Source organism: Somniosus microcephalus, chromosome 9 (genome assembly GCF_052327205.1).
Source record: "Somniosus microcephalus isolate GS21.2 chromosome 9, FLI_Smic_1.0, whole genome shotgun sequence".
Taxonomy (NCBI): Eukaryota; Metazoa; Chordata; class Chondrichthyes; order Squaliformes; family Somniosidae; genus Somniosus; species Somniosus microcephalus.
Window position 1 is genome coordinate 165,904,811 of NC_140995.1, and position 17,673 is coordinate 165,922,483.

General features: G+C 42.4%; 1 protein-coding gene across 25 annotated transcripts in view; it reads left to right on the forward strand.

Annotated features, from left to right (window-relative positions):
- snap91a (synaptosome associated protein 91a) overlaps positions 1–4,608 on the forward strand; it is a 312,251-nt gene extending 307,643 nt beyond the window's left edge. For all 25 annotated transcript variants that reach the window (XM_085997458.1, XM_085997467.1, XM_085997464.1 and 22 more), the window contains one exon: positions 3,077–4,608. Coding sequence is in view for 1 of the 25 variants with exons in the window: in XM_085997467.1 (XP_085853593.1) it covers positions 3,077–3,094 (18 nt within the window). In the remaining 24 variants the exon portion in view is untranslated. The remainder of the gene's footprint in view (positions 1–3,076) is intronic.
- The last annotated feature ends 13,065 nt before the right edge of the window (positions 4,609–17,673 follow it).

Genomic DNA, 17,673 nt, shown 5'->3' on the forward strand with positions numbered 1-17,673 from the left:
AAGTTAGAATTGCATGGATAGTGTGTGGGCTTGTGAGTGATTGATAGAAATATTAAAGGTAGATTGCACAAGTTTCTACTGGAGGGATTTTCTAACGCAGTGAAGGATATCATAAAGGCTTGGTAAGTCTTCAAAAATGTCAGCTATCTGGCCTGTATATGAAAAGCCAATTGGAATAAGAATAAAACTCTCCTGGAGTTTAAATCCTAACTCAGTTGCTGAATACAGAACAAATAAGGAGGGCTGATTGGTGTTTCACAGCATACAATGAAATCAAACTATCTTTTTACATTCTTTATTACAGGTGTTTTAATTTCTTGCCAATTTCCCCCCCTCTCCTCCTTCTGAATCTGTTGCATTCTTGCTGGCGTGTGATTCCAGAGGTGCTAGCTGCCCTCTGGAGTGGTGCCTAGCCCAAGTGCGTTATTCGTATTGAACTGTAGCAGTGAGCGTAGGGAAGCAATTCGACTGCAGGGGTATTATAGCCGAGCCAGATTCATCCTCGCCAGTTTCCCCACATGCACCTTTCTTATAGCAGTTGCTACAATAGCAGTTAGGAGCAGGTATTCCCTTCTGTACCCGGGAGTGCGGCACCTATTGAGATCAACTCTGCGCAGACTGGGGAATTGAATCTGGGATCTCCACTCACTCCACTCCACACAGCTTCAGGAAAACCATACAAGTATTCTATTAACCAAAAGTATTTAGTTCAAATTGAAACAGTTTTTCATTTCTGTATTTTACTGTATATTTGTTTGCCTTGCCAAAAAAAATATTTTAACACCAGACACTTAAACTACAAGGAGAGACTACAGAAACTAAGTTTGTTTACATTAGAGAAGACTGAGCGGGGATCTTACTGAGGTATTCAAGATTGTTAAAGCTATGACCATGTGAACCTGAGAAAGTTTACCATGGCCACAGGAAATAACACAAGGGGGTATGGGAGGAAGCTCCGAAGAGGGAGATGTCTGGACAGACATCTGGTCGGATATAACTATTTCACACAGATGATTGTGATTGTTTTTTCAAAAAGACAACTCTGGTAGATAGAGGTTGATAAAGTCAGTAATGCTCAGAGGGAGTTAGACGGGCATTTAATGAGATATCAGTTGAGCTGTAGGTAGTTGAACCATATAGGTAGTGAACTGTATACTCTGTTCTTGAATTCTAGGAGTGGTCAGATGGATGGAATTGGTCTCTCTCTGTCCTGTACATTCCTATTTTCCTATCTGAATCTTGCAGTGACCTTTTTGCACATATTGTAACCAAAATGGGCGTCAATTGAAAATGAGTACACTTCTCCAGCGTACATTTTTATTTGAAGCCTGAACCTTGAGCCTAAGCACCATTCCTAAATTAACAAAGGGATCATTAAAATTAATGGGCCATAATTTGCTGTAGCAGGGCAAGGAACGGTGTCCGCTGTTAGTTAAACTTGCCCCTGCACGTTTAGGTTTTTAAATTTTTTGTATGGCATGTTGCTGAACGTGCGAGTTGATAATGTCGCAGCGAGAAACCGGGCATCTGGGACCTGAGTGAACAGGGCAAACAACAATCTGTCTGTTTAATCAATCAGATTGAAGGATTGTGAAATTAACAGCAAAAGGACTGAGGAGGAAGTGTAAATTAGAGTGGGTGAATTCAATGTCAAATCTGGTACAAAAAAAGAAATAAAGGGTTCGGAAAGATTGAATTAAGAGAGAAAAAAGACAAAGGAAAAGTTTTTTTTTAAGTTTAAATTTTACATTTTTAAAATCTCTCAACAGTAAAACCTGAAGGAATGAGACTCCACACTGGTATAGTTAATTTTCAGTGCCAGAGAGGTTGGTTGGCAATAATTAACACTCATTATGTCGTTAAAAGGGTACTTGGACTGAAATGGACAAGACTTTCTATGGCGAGTTTAGTTCGTATCTACCACGCAAATACAGCAACTTCACGACATTCAGTGCATTTTAATGGTGAGGCAGACAGTGGGATGCCATTTTCACAAAGCAAATGGCGGAGCGACGCAACTCAGACAGCAACTTTTGGATTTCCGAGTTTAACTGCGCATCTGCCCTCGCCTGAAGTTGCTGTAGCATTTGCACATAAATAACGGAAAACACCATTAGCCTTGCCATTATTTTGATAGCAAATTATGGCCCATTATCTTCTGTTGCATGCTTTTATCTGTCATGCCTAATACTTTGTGTCAGCCTTGGTTCAGTGGTAGCACTATTGCCTCTGAATGAGGAAGGTGTGAGTTCAAGCAGCGCTCCAGAGACAAGCACATAATCGAGACTGACACACCAGTGCAATAGTGAGGGATGTTGCACTGTTGGAAGTGTCGCCTTTCATTTAAGGTATTAAATCGAGGACCCGGCTGTCCACTTGGGTGGATGTAAAAAAAAAAAGTAAGTGTTCTCCCAGTGTCCTGGCCAACCTTTATCCCACAAATAACATTGCTAAAGCAAATTATCTGGTCATTTATCTTGCTGCTGTTTGTGGAATCTTGCTATGTACAAATTAGCTGCCATGTTTCCCTACATTACCACACTTCAAAAGTACCTCATTGGCTGTGAAGCACTTTGGGACAACTTGAGTTTCTAAAAGGCACGATTTCTTTCCTCACTAAATTTGGCAAGTGGACCATGGCAATATATGTAGTAAATATTGTGAACAAAATGTGTCTGTCTTGATTGTGCTTATTTTCCTTAACATGGACTAATGATAGAAATGCACTTAGTAATTGTTGAAAATATTTCAGTTGACTTTTTTAAAACAAAGCCTCCTCTTTTAAAGCGATTTCTCCCCCCCACCCACCCAATCATTCTGCTGCTATTTTTGCATTTGAAAGAAAAAAGAAAGACTTGCATTTATGTCATACCTTTCGCCACCTCAGGAAGTGCCAGAGCGTTTTACAGCCAATATGCATGTGCAATGTAATCCCTGTTGTAATGTAGGAAATATTAAACACCCCCACCATCACAGCAATAATATTCTTGTTCCTGACTTGGATTAGAGCTCATGAAAATAGCAATTTATTGATAACAGTCTGATGGATCTCATTTATTTATGGCTTACCTTTCAGCTACAGTTCATGCGATGATGGGAACGCTGAAGCTGACAACAGTTGATATTCAATACTCCAAGCAATCCACCAGTCATGTTTCAATGCTTATTCAGACTTCCATATTGTAAAAGGTGTAGCACAACTGTGAAAGTAACCCTTAGAAATGTGTACTTTTTGATGTTATGCCCTAATTTATCAGAAGTTGTGCATTTTGGATTGTGTTTTGCAACTTGAAAGATGGGTGTATGTTACTGATGCCTTTTAGTGCTTCTCTGTACCTAACTTAATAGTTTAGGTTGCAGATTTGCAGCTGTTGTGTGATGAGCCACTTGGAGTAATGTGTTTGTATTCTTGAAAGTGCAAATGTATATAATTTCATTGCAGAGCATAGGATGTCATGTCCGTTCTGTATACCTATTAGCTTATAGTCATGATTCTGATAGCAATTTGCATATAAATGTGCTCACACCCTTCAAATCTTCCAAGTCTGAAGTTCTGTTGTCTGAAACCATTCACAGCTGCAAAAATTGGGTTAAACATGCTATCAAACCATTTTTAAAAGAAAAAATTGTGCATTACATTCAGAATTATTTATAATTCTTTAAAGTAATATAAAATTTGATGTTAAACTTCCATAGTCTGCACTGATCTTGGCTTAAAGAAGGTATTATTTGACAAAAATGTATGCTGTATGCCAAGACAGAAAATGTTATCTAAATAGATCTCATATTTATATCTATCAGTATGTTAAATTGTTGTATTTAATTTCTTTATGTTACGTTATGTATTCTTTGTTTAATGGACCAGCAGTAAAATATTGGACACAGTGTGAGAATGCATATTTTGGAAAAGACAATAATGGATTGATGTTCTCTGATGTGTCTTCACTATAAGGGATCACAAACCAGTCCAAAGCACTTTTTTTGGTCCAGTACCAGCTTTCACATCTCTTATTCCATTCAGCAGCATATCATATTTGGCGTCTGTTTTTAGTTGAAAGTACTTTTGTCATTAAAGTGTTATCAGTAAGTTTTTAATAAGCAAATGGGTAGTCTCAAACGTTGCCCAGAATCTCTTCTACATCCCTCCACCTTTAAAGAAACTACATGTACTGTGTGATTCCCAGGGAAATGTCATATTGTTTGCGCAAACTGCTTGGCAAAAGGTGTAGGCACCAACAAAGGAGGTCACTGTTGATCAGTGGGATTAGTGTTCTCAGGCATGGCAGCTGTTTTGTAAAAATGCTATGCAGTTTGAAAGTGTTTCATTTATGTCTCTTCAGATCTATCAGTATATCTATATATTGTACCATTCCAAGTAAGTGTATCTGGAATTAATGTGGGAAAAATACATTATATTTAAAATATTACTTTTTATTTAAATTTGTTTGATTTTCTGTTTATGATCCAGTGCATGTATGCCCTTTGAGATGCAATAAATGCATTGAACAAAGTAAAGATAGAAATGTTTGTTTTGCTGAAATAATCATGTGTGATGTTTTTGTGTACATTTAAACAGTGAAGTCTCTTAACTAAAGCTGTTGAAAACAACATTTCTTTGCATCTAGTTGAAGTACTGTTTCTCTTGGGTTACATCAGGTCTCTGCCCCCATTGTGCTATCCTGGGAATTCATGGGGCTTCGCCGAGCAATGTAAACTTGACCTTTGTCTGTAGTAGGCACAGGACCAGTGTCGTCATTTAAATGAGGCAGGAGAGGGTGGTTTCTGGCTCCCACCTCATTCTCTACAACCATTTGGTCAGCATCCTATTGAAGAGCCTGTCAAAAGCTAGCACAAGAGCTTGCCCTTAACCCTGTGCTAACCAGAGGGTATGCAGTGGTCCCAGGGGCAGGTTGAAGAATTCACAGGCAAGTGGGGATTTTTTAGCCTCCATCCCAATTTTTGCCATGATTACAGACCTCCGTTACAACCCAAAAAACTAAATGGTATTAATGTCAAATGTATTAAAGTTAAATTACAACATTCTTTTATAAACTTGTCCCTTACCTGAAACACTGCTGCCCTCTTTCCCCCACACACACACAATTATTCCAAGTCAGATTGAATCAAATCCTTTTGTGGAAAGGTTAGCACCAACAGGGTTCAATGTGCTGCATTGAACACCTGCTGAGCAACACTGAATTCCTACCTGCAACTTTGTGATTCTAATCACAGATCACAGAAATCACAGAAACCCCACAGTGCAGATAGAGGCCATTTCGGCCCATCGAGCCTGCACCGACACATATCCCACCCGATCCCCGTAACCCCTACACCAACACATATCCCACCCTATCCCTGTAACCCCACGTATTTAATCCCCCTAACACTAAGGGTCAATTTATCATAGCCAATCAACCTAACCTGCACATCTTTGGACTGTGGGAGGAAACCGGAGCACCCGGAGAAAACCCACGCAAACACGGGGAGAATGTGCAAACTCCACACAGACAGTTGCCCGAGGCCGGATTCGAACCCGGGTCTCTGGCGCTGCGAGGCAACAGTGCTAACCTTTATCAAAAGAAAACTTCCAGTATGCCATGTGCCAATGAAAACCGCCCCCTCCTTAGGGAAATCCACCAAAGTATGGGTTTTAACAATACCCAAAAATATAATTTAGGATGCAAAGGAGCCAATCTATCCATTATATGTTTGGGAGAGTACAATTGCGGCATCTTATCACCTTGTATAAAGGCACTACTCAGCTTCTTCAGATTTATAAACACCTTAGCTAAGACATGACATGGAATTTATTCCGAGAACATTTATTTTGATTTAGTTCCACTCTACTTTCAAAAGGGAGCAGCCTTGATCAGTTCCTCTTGGAGCTGTGAAAACAAAGCTTTAATTTGAAATACAAATCCTTAACATAAAATAAGAGCCAAACATGATTTTATGAGGGGTATATTACAGAAATTAACATTCTGCACAGTTCGAAGGCTTTTTCTACATTCTGATAATACTGCCCTAGAGCTCTCGTAAGCCCAGCTAGTCCACTTGTGTGAAAGCCTGAGCAGAAAAATAGCAGAGCACAATTCATACCAAGGGCTTGAGAATAGGCTGACCCCACCACAAGTTTCAGGGTTAGCCTAACTAACAATAATGGGGCACTCCTGGTGTTAGAAATGCCAATCTTTTGAGAGTTGTCATAGGGTAGAGGGAGGAAGGGAATTAACGTGATGTTGCAGTATTTAAAGGCCTGCAGCAGTTTAAAGGGGCCACAACACACACACAATTTTGAATGTAGAACAGAGTTTTCTCTTGAAGAACATCTAGGATGTTTGCAGGGGTGCCCAGAGCCCACAGATGAATACATTCCGATGCTGAAGTTCATCTGTATGAAGCCAGGTAGCACATATGGGCCCTCCCACCACCTTCCTCCAACATCTGCACCTGGCTGAAAGGGCTGCCCTTTCTAAGTATTTCTGGACACCTATTGTATTCAGCCCTGTTGGAGCAATAAATGTTTGATACCAACATTTGGTTGTATGGTCTGTCTTCAATCTTAAGTCAACTAGGTCACCCCTTTCAGGTTCCAATACAATGCTTATGGATCCCCATAAGAACCACCATCAAGCCATGTGGATCAATTGATAATCCCTATGATATTCTACAACCTAACACAGTGCAATTGCTTTTAAATTGCAGTGTTAAATGTTGTCTGAATACACTCCTGTGAAGCCCCTTGGATGTTTCACTATGTTAAAGGCATTATATAAATGCAAGTTTGTTTAATTCATGAGAAAATTATGAATATATCTCATTTTTAATTTGCGATCAATAAGACCACCACTTTCAAATTAGTTATTAGCCATTCAGTCCATTGTGCCTGTGTCGGCTTTTTGACACAGCTATCCAATTAGTCCCACTCCCCTGCTCTTTGCCCATAACCCTGCAAATTTTTCCTTTTCAGGTATATATCTAATTCCCTTTTGAAAGTTACTATTGAATCTGCTTCCACCACCCTTTCAGGCAGTTCATTCCAGATCATAACTCGATGCATAAAAAAAATTATCATCTCCCTCTGTTCCTTTTGCCAATTAGTCCTCTGGTTACTGGCTCTCCTGCCATTCTATTAAAACCCTTCGTATGGCGATGTTTCCTACTGTATGCCTGCAAGACCTTTTGATCAGAAGTTTTCTAACTTGTTCAGATATTTTAAAACGAGAGAAACGAACAGTCTCCCACTTTTAACAAGCCAAAAATCATAATTTACAGCATGTTTATATTGTGTTAATGACATAAGTAGCTTTTTAACCTCATTTAATTTTATGAACGCTTCTTGGTTATGGCTGGGGTTTTCCATTTCAAAAGGAGTAATAACGCTGGTTTATGAAAGATTTCTGGTAATTTCATGTTTCTGTGGATGCTACATACATGCATGTAACTATGACAATAGGACAAAATGGTTTTGAGTCTTTTACCTTGATACGGTATTTTGTAGCCATTAAGTCTGGCTGCTAGAGTGAGTGATACTGAAAAAGAAACTGTTCAGATGTGATAGCTCTTATTAATGTTTGTGAACAAATAGGTATTGTTATGAGAAGCCAGTTTCAAAAAGCCTCAAGGATAATTATAAATGACAGATCAAATTGTTGATAATTATATTGAAAGTTATAAGAAGTCATATAGCTCAGTTGGCCTGCAAGGAAAAATATTAAATAATTGTTTACAGAAAGAGATTTAGATGTACAGGTTGAGCGTCCAAAATCCGGAGTTCCAGGCTGTCCCAAAATCCGGACTCCTTGACGATTGGTGGCAGGGGTCCGGAATCCGTAAAATGTTCCGGAATCCGGACACCCTGAGGGAGGCTTATCAAAAACCGGAAATATCGCAACCTGGGCCGAGGCATTTCCGGACTCTGAACGTGTTTCTGATATCCGAAGTCCGGAAATATTGCAACCTGGGCTCGGGCGTTTCCGGACTTCGGACATCAGAACACGTTCCGAAGTCCAGAAAAACACGAAAAGCAGCTCGGCCTCGGTCCTGAGATTGCCGGATTCGGGACGCTCAACCTGTACTAAACAGACGATAGAAATTTCATTTTTAAAAATCTACAAAAGAAAGAAGAATCAGGTGGTTGATTTGCTGCGGTATTTTACCACAAGTATTTATAAGATTTAAGGTGCCTTGGCTCAGTCTTGTCTTTGAGACAGAAGGTCATGGTTCAAGCCCCGTCACCCCCTCCAGAGACTTTGAACACATAAGCCAGGGTGACACTTCAGTGCCGTACTGAGAGAGTGGTGCCTGTCTGAGGTGCTGTCTTTGCATGAGACAAACTGAGGTCCTGTCTGCCCTTTCGGTTATGTAAAACATCCCTTGGCACTATGCAAAGAAGAGCAGGGGAGTTCTGATGTCTAGGCTAACATTTATCCCTCAACCAACATTACTAAAAGCAATTATCTGGTAATTTTATCTCATTGTTATTTCTGGACATTGTCCACATTGGCTGCTGTATTTCCCAACATTACAACAGTGACTACACTTCAAAATGACTTAATTTGCTGTGAAGCGCTTTGGGATGTCCTGAGGTCATGGAAAGTACTACATAAATGCAAGCTCTTTTGTTCTATGTCAAATTATTCCTAGAAATAGTATAAATTTTGTACATTGTTGCTTTCAAACATTTTCTGAGGCTATACATTTGTGAGATGTTGAAGTGTAATATATTCAACAATAGATTCAAAATTGTTCCCCTTGGCCAAGGTTTGCTGACTATGGAAGGTCCTGGTATAAGAACTTAACCATGAGCATAAATATCGGGTTTATTCATTTGGCTGCATGACAGTGTTTACTACCGGGTACAGTAGTGTAGTGGTTATGTTACGGGACTAGTATTCCAGAGGCCTGGTCTAGCAATCCTTGATGTAACACTCTTGTCAAATGCTTCCTTGATGTCGAGGGCAAAAGTGAGAGTTCAAATCCCACCATGGCAGTTTGTGAATTTGAATTCAGTTTATTAAAAAATTGCAATTAAATGAATCTGGAATAAAAAAACTAGTATCAGTAATGGTGACCAGGAAGCTATTGGATTGTTGTAAAAACCCAACTGGTTCACTAATGTTCTTTAGGAAAGGAAACCTTACCTGGTCTGGCCTAATTGTGACTCCAGATCCACTCCATGTGATATCGAGAAAGCAGCTGAGCGCACTGGATGCAGTAAAGGCTATGGGCCTGACAACAGCTCGGCTGCAGTGCTGATGACCTGTGCTCTAGAACGAGCTATGCCTCTAGCCAAGTTGTTCCAGTACAGCTACAACACTGGCAACTACCTGACAAACTGGAAAATTGACCAGGTATGTTGTGTCCACAAAAAGTAAAACAAATCCAATCCGGACAATTACCACTCCATCAGACGTCTCAATCATCAGCAAGATGTCAGCGACAGTGCCACTAAGTGCTACTTGCCAATAACCACCTCACCGTGCTCCAGACCTCATTGCAGCCTCGATCCAAACATGGACAAAAGAGCTGAATTCCAGAGGTGAGGTGAAAGTAACTGTGCTTGACATCAAGGCAGTGCTTGACATCAAGGCAGCATTTGACCAAATGTGGTACCAAGGAATCTAAGTAAAACTAAAGTCAATGGGGATCGGGGAAAACTCCACTGGCTAGAGTCATGCCTAGCACAAAGGAAGGTGGTTGTTGGAGGTCAATCATCTCAGCCCTAGGACATCACTGCAGGTGTTCCTCAGGACAGTGTCCTAGGCCCAACCATCTTCAGCTGCTTCATCAATGATCCTCCATCATAAGGTCAGAAGTGGAGATGTTCGCTGCTGCTTGCACAGTGTTCAGTTGCATTTGTAATTCCTTGGATAATGAATGCAGCAAGACCTAGACAACATCCAGACTTGGGCTGATCAGTGACTAATAACATTTGCGCCAAGCAAGTGCTAGGCAATGACCATCTCCAACAAGTGAAAGTCTAACCACCTCCCCTTGACATTCAATGGCATTACCATCATTGAATCCCCCACCATCAACATCCTGGCTGTTACCATTGACCAGAAACTTAAACTGGACTAGCTATGTAAATACTGTGGCTACAAGAGCAAGTTAGAGGCTGGGTATTCTGCAGTGAGTATCTCACCTCCCGACTCCCCAAAGCCTTCCACCACCTACAAGGCACAAGTCAGGGATGTGATGGAATACTCTCCACTTACCTGGGTGAGTGCAGCTCCAACAACACTTGAGAAGCTCGACACCATCCAGGATAAAGCAGTCTGCTTGATTGGCATCCCATCCACCACCTTAAACATTCACTCCCTCCACCATCAGCACACCATGGCTGCAGTGTGAACCATCTACAAGATACACTACAGCAACTTGCCAAGGCTTCTGCGACAGCATCTCCCAAACCAATGACCTCTACCACCTAGAACGACAAGGGCAGCAGCAGCATAGGAACACCACCACCTCCAACTTCCCTTCCAAATCTCACACCATCCTGACTTGGAAGTATATTGCCATTCCTTCATCGTCACTGGGTAAAAATCCTGGAACTCCCTCCTTAACAGCACTGTGGGAGTACCTTCACCTTAAGGACTGCAGCGGTTCAAGAAGATGACTCACCACCACCTTCTCAAGGGCAACTAGGGATGGGCAATACATGCTGGCCTTGCCACCGATGCCCATATCCCATGAATGAATACAATAAAAAAAAAATCTGTATATTTATCCCAGGACTAGCATGTGGATTCAGACTAATGCAATTTATTTTTTTCCACTGTACTCGACTTCAAAGCACATACCAAATGGTAAATGTTGAGAGCATTTTGTGAATAATACCTAGTTGATTTTATGCAGTGGAAGTACACAGGTTAACATGATTCTGAGAGGACTGAACATTGAGCTGCTGACCGTGAACAGAACCTAACAAGCAAAAATTCAGGCAGATCTTTTGGAGCTGAATTTATTGACTATTATGCACTTAAGTGTTTATTTTGATGTTATGTACAGAAGTTATTTGGACTTCAGTATGACTATAGTTTTGAGCAGAAACTCAAACTATATTGGTGTGTGAGACGATCAGATGGTCTGAAGTAACGGGGAGGTTTTTGTCGTAGATTTCAGAAGTCCAAAGAGAGTTTAAAACAAAGCCTTTAGATAGGATTATTAAATTGTTGTCAAGTACAGTTTAGAGAGAAATCCAACAGTGGACATGGTTTTATTAAAAGAAATGTTGTAACAGTATATAGACTTGCAAGGTGCTAACTGTAGTTGGTAGAAGGGATCTGCCAACAAAGCAGGAGGAAAGAGGACTACAGACAACTCAATGAAAATGTACCAAAGAGCTGAATACAGAACACTGCAAAGGACAGTGAAACAGTTTTGACATAGCAGTTAAACAGTCACTAGGTCAAAACAATTATCTGTTTTAGATTATCATCCAACATATAAACTCAAACAAGAGCATGATTGGTACCCATTACCTCACTATATAAACTAAAAAGGCTAACTTTGTCTACTCCATACTGTAATACTCAAAATTGAAAATTACTAATAGGCTACATTAAGTTGAACCAGCTAAGACTAATTCAGAATTGAATTATATGATTAATTTGAACATAAGTTAATACTGTATTTAAAGCCAAGCTATTCAGTTTATAATAATTAATATGATAATTATTCTATCCTTGACTGAACAGAAGTAGTGTAAGAAAATAGCTTATTAGTTGTACCTCAAATTGTTTCTTTCTTACCTCCTTGATTTGTTTTTGGGTGTGGGGGGTGGGGGTTGTCAGCATTAAAAGGCAGCTTAAAATCAAGTCAGTTTACATAGAATTACATAGGCTATACAGCACAGAAACAGGCCATTCGGCCCAACCAGTCCATGCTAGCATTTATGTTCCACTCGAGCCTCTTCTCATCCTTCCTCATCTAACTCTATCAGCATAACCCTCTATTCCCTTCTCCCTCATATGCTTATCTAGCTTCCTCTTAAATGCATCTATACTATTCACCTCAACCACTCCCTGTGGTAGTGAGTTTCACATTATCACTACTCTCTGGGTGAAGAAATGTCTTCTGAATTCCCGAGTTGATTTCTTGGTGACCATCTTATATTGATGGCCTCTCATTTTTCTTTTCCCCACAAGTGGAAATACTCTCTCTGTGTCTACTGTATCAAAACCTTTCATAATTTTAAATACCTCTATTAGGTCACCCCTCGGCCTTTTTTCAAGAGAAGAGAGACCCAGCCTGTTCATCCTTTTCTGATAGGTATAACCTCGCAGTTCTGATATCATCTTTATCTGGTATCATCCTTGTAAACCTTTTTTGCCCTCTCTCCAGTGCCTCTATATTCTTTTTGTTGTGTATGTACCTTTAAGAGAAGAACTGATTCTATACTGCAGTACCGGCAGTGACCACCCCTGTATATAAAGCCATAGCAGGCTTCTGTACTTCAGTCTTAAGTTACCCTCTGTTCAGTAAATACCTGTTATTATTGTTCTCCTGCAGTCCGTGTATTATTGATACTCGGACACTACACTGGCGACGAACAGGTTCGAACTCACCTGCAGTACTGCATCACCTCACGGGGATCTTTCCCTGAGAAGAAGCTTCTTGGAGGTCGAAGTCAGAGCAACGGGCGTCGACCGCGGGCAACCGCCCAAGGATCCATCGGAGTTCGGAGAGTTGCAGGAGAGGCTGTGGAGAGCTGGGCTTGGCTCCCCAGTCAAGGTGTTCCAGCAAATCGTGCTGGTGGCAGGTAGTGCGCTGACCCTTCTGGACTGCGGCGGGCTCGAGCTCGATTGAGCGGCTCTGCAAAGGGGCCGTGCAGCGTCATCGGGAGGAAAAGAGAGAGAGAGAGAGGGTGGAGCGCACAAGAACCGGGCAGCGTAGCAAAAACAAACGAGGGGAAGGAAAAGTGAGACGCGCTGAAGCCACGGGTCACCGCCGTTACCCTGTAGAACGCTAGGAGCAGCGTGGCAGCAAGGGGAAGAAGGAAAAGCGCGGGAGGCCCCATTTTATTCCATTGGGGAAGAAGGAAAAGCGTGGGAGGCGCCATTTTAAATCACCCAAGATGCCAAAAAGTGGCAGTATCACTGCTTTCGACAACGAGGTAGAAGACTGGACCACGTATGTGGAAAGAATTGAAGTGTACTGCAAGGTAAATGAGGTGGCCGATGGAAAGAAGGTGTCGGTATTATTAAATTTGATGGGCGCGAGAACGTACGGCCTATTGCAGAATTTAATTACCCCAGCTAAACCAATGGAGAAAAGTTTTGAAGAGATTGTCAATATCTTACAGGAACATCTAAACCCTACACCGCTGCTGATAGCAGAAAGATTCAAGTTCCATAAAAGAAACCAGCACAAAGATGAGAGCAATGCTGACTATCTTACGGAACTACGCAAGTTACTTCGGAGCAGGACTGGCAGACACCTTACGGGATAAGTTTGTCTGCGGGCTCCAGAGTGAAGGAACCCAGAAACGACTACTTTCGGAAAAGGATCTGACGCTAGAACAGGCTTTCAGCGTGGCAGTGTCCTACGAAGCAGCAGCACGGAGCTGCGGAAATACAACAGAAACCACAAGAATACAGCACTAACGAAATGGCATATGGAGCAGAAAAGTGCTATCGCTGCGGCAGAACAACCCATGATCAGAAGGACTGCTGGTTTAAGGACAAAGTATGCAGGCAATGTGGGAAAATGGGACACATAGCAAGAGTCTGCAGGTCGGGAAAGAAAACCAACACTACAAGAACTACTGAGGAAAAGTACAAGAAAGTAAAGAAATTGACAGACAGTAGTTCGGAAGATCAGGAGAGTGATAATGGCTCTGGGAGCAGGAGACTAAGTTGTCTAAAGTTACACAACGTGATCGCAAAGGAGGATCACCGAACCATTTGGGTCACCCTCATGATAGCCGGGTCCCCAGTAAAGATGGAATTGGACACAGGATCAGCCCTAACTGTCATGAATCGACGAGACTATGAGCGGCTATTCTCACACATACCCTTGAAGGACACGTCCATTGTATTGAAGACATACACGGGGCAAAAAGTCTACCCCAGTGGAAAAATAAGGGTGCCAGTTAAATACAACGGCAAGGAAACGCAGAAACTGTATCTATATATACTACAAGATGGAGGACCACCATTATTGGAATGTGAATGGATCCGAAAAATACAATTGGATTGGCATTCCATTCAGGCGCTAACTGTGACTCACAAAAAGGATGATGACGTCACACCTGGACGACTCAAAAATTCTAACTGACACGAAAGAGGTGTTCCAGCAAGGACTTGGGACACTAAAAGGAGTAACGGCAATGATAAAAATCGAAGATAATGCAAACCCAAAATTTTTTAAGGCCAGACCGGTACCTTACGCGATCCGCCCAGCCGTTGAAGCAGAGCTGGAGAGTCTGGAGCATTCAGGTGTGCTGTCCAAGGTGGATTGGAGCGAGTGGGCCACACCCATCATTCCTGTAATGAAGAAATCATTGAGCAGCACGCCTGGTGAGCCGAAGAAGGTTCGCATCTGTGGGGACTTCAAGGTAACTGTGAACCCAGTCCTGCACACAGTACAATATCCACTTCCATGGATAGAAGATATTTTCGCCTCACTATCTGGAGGGAAACGCTTTACAAAGATTGATCTGGCCCAAGCGTATCTACAAATGGAGGTGGAAGAAGCATCTAGGAAATACCTCACGATAAACACTCACAAAGGCCTTTACCAGTACAATCGACTGGTATTTGGGGTAGCATCAGCCCCGGCTATTTGGCAGAGGGCGATGGAACAAGTCCTGCAAGGGATCCCGGGGACCCAGTGTTATTTGGACGACATCCTGGTTACGGGCGAAAATGACAGTGAACACCTTGCCAACCTGGCGCAGGTGCTCACGAGATTACTGGAATATGGGCTACGAGCCAACCGCCCCAAATGCGAGTTCTTCAGGAGACAAATCTCGTATTGTGGCCACATGATTGATGAGGAAGGGTTGCATAAGTCGCCGGACAAGATTGAGGCTGTAGTCAAGGCTCCAGCACCGGAAAATGTGTCGCAACTGAGGTCGTTCCTCGGATTGGTGAACTACTACCATAAGTTCTTGCTGAATTTATCTACAATTCTGCACCCACTGAATGCCCTGCTGCAAACTGGAGTAACATGGAAATGGAGTGATGAGTGTAAGCGTGCCTTTCAAAAATGTAAATGCCTAATCACTTCAAAAGAAGTATTGGCCCACTACAATCCAACACTACCGATTCGGTTAGCATGTGATGCGTCTCCCTACAGCATCGGAGCGGTGCTGTCACACAACTTCCTTGACGGTTCAGAGAGGCCAATAGCCTTTGCGTCGCGCTCGTTAACCTCAGCCGAGCGTAACTACGCCCAGATTGACAGGCAGGCCCTCAGCCTGGTGTGGGGGTGAAGAAGTTCAATCACTATCTGCACGGGCAGAAATTCACCCTACTGACTGATCATCAGCCCCTGGTCTCCATTTTTAACCCAAAGAAGGGCGTTCCGGTGATGACGGCGCAACGGCTGCAAAGATGGTCACTTTTTCTAGGGGCATATCAGTACGACATAGAGTATAAGGGCACGAAACAGCATGGAAATGCTGATGGGCTGTCGTGCCTACCGTTGCCTACGGTAGAGGAAGCACCTGCAGTGGACCCTGTTGAGATATTCCATGCGACCATAGTCGAATGTCTACCTGTTACAAACTCAAGTATAGAGAAGGAAACCCGAAATGATCCGACACTCTCTCGGGTCTATGATTTGACGGTGAAGGGATGGCCAGCACATGGCGACTCACTGTTGCCAGCATTCTCGCCAAGGAGAGAACAGCTGTCAGTGTGCCGGGGGACCTTGATGTGTGGATCCTGAGTGGTAATTCCACCCAAGTTGAGAGATAGAGTGCTCAATGAGCTTCATGAGGGTCATCTGGGAGGGGTAAAAATGAAGAGCCTAGCCAGGGCGTTTGTGTGGTGGCCGGGAATCGATAAAGAAATCGAGGATATGACCAAGAGATGCACAGGATGCCAGAAGGTCCAAAACGCTCCACCACAGGCCCCGCTACATCCATGGGAGTGGCCCTCATCTCCATGGCAACGGGTACACATTGATTTTGCTGGTCCATTTATGGACTCAATGTTCCTAATCGCCGTGGACGCCCATTCGAAATGGCCAGAGGTCATCAAAATGTCCTCCACCACCACAGAGAAAACTATTGCAGTCCTACGGACCATCTTCGCCAGGAATGGCTTGCCAGAACAGATTTGCTCCAAAAATGGGCCACAGTTTGTGTCTGAGGATTTCCAGAGGTTTCTGAGGAATAATGGGGCGAAACATTACACATCTGCCCCATATCATCCAGCCACAAATGGATTGGCTGAGAGGTTTGTTCAGACCTTTAAAAAGGCAATAAAGGCGATGTATAACAACGACATACCACTACAACACAAGGTGGATAATTTCTTGTTTGCTTACCGGAATGCGACACATGCAGTCACCAACCAAGCTCCAGCCATAATGTTCTTCAACCGAAGGCTAAGATGTCGCCTGGATTTGCTCAAACCAAACATAAGACAGGATGTTGAGGATAAGCAATTCCAGCACATAAATGAGAAGCCAACCAGAAGCTTGAAGATAGGGCAACCAGTCTTGGCCCGCGACTACCGAACAGAAAAATGGCAGCCAGGAACGATATGCACACAGCAGGGACCACTAATGTACACAGTGGATGTTGGAGAGAGCATCGTGAGACGCCATGCTGACCAGATTCTAGAGTCACAGGAACAAGCCAAACCCATACCACGAGCAGGTGCACCTGATAATAAACCCGAAGGACAGATTGCGTCTGCCTCAGAAGCAGTGGTATTGGAAGCTGACGAACCAACCAATGACAATGAGCCAGAATCAACTCTGCCGCCAGAACAGGATACTCGAGAAAGGCACTATCCAGTCAGGATCAGGAAGCCTCCTCAAAGACTGAACTTATAAATGATGATTTCAGTTGATGTATATAGTACAGCGAAAATTGTAATTGTAATTAGTTATTATTTAGTTGTTAAATGAATGTTATGTACTATTTATCTAAAAGGGGAGGAATTGTTGTGTATGTACCTTTAAGAGAAGAACTGATTCTATACTGCAGTACCGGCAGTGACCACCCCTGTATATAAAGCCATAGCAGGCTTCTGTACTTCAGTCTTAAGTTACCCTCTGTTCAGTAAATACCTGTTATTATTGTTCTCCTGCAGTCCATATATTATTGATACTCGGACACCACTTTTTATAATATGGCGAGCAGAACTGTACATAGTACACAGTACCAGAACTCAGCCTCTCTTTTCTCCTTTAAGATGCTCCTTAAAACCTACTTCTTTTCATCCGCCCTAATATCCCCTTATAGAGTTATACAGCACAGAAAGAGCATACAAGTTTAGCATAACTTCTCTACTTTTCAATTCTATCCCTCTAGAAATAAACCCTGATGCTTGGTTTGCTTGTTTTATAGCCGTATTGACCTGTGTCACTACTTTTAGTGATTTGTGTATTTGTACTCCCAGATCCCATTGCTCTGCTACCCCATTTAGATTCTTATTTTCCAAGCAATATGTGACCTCCTTATTTTTCTGACCAAAATGTAATGCC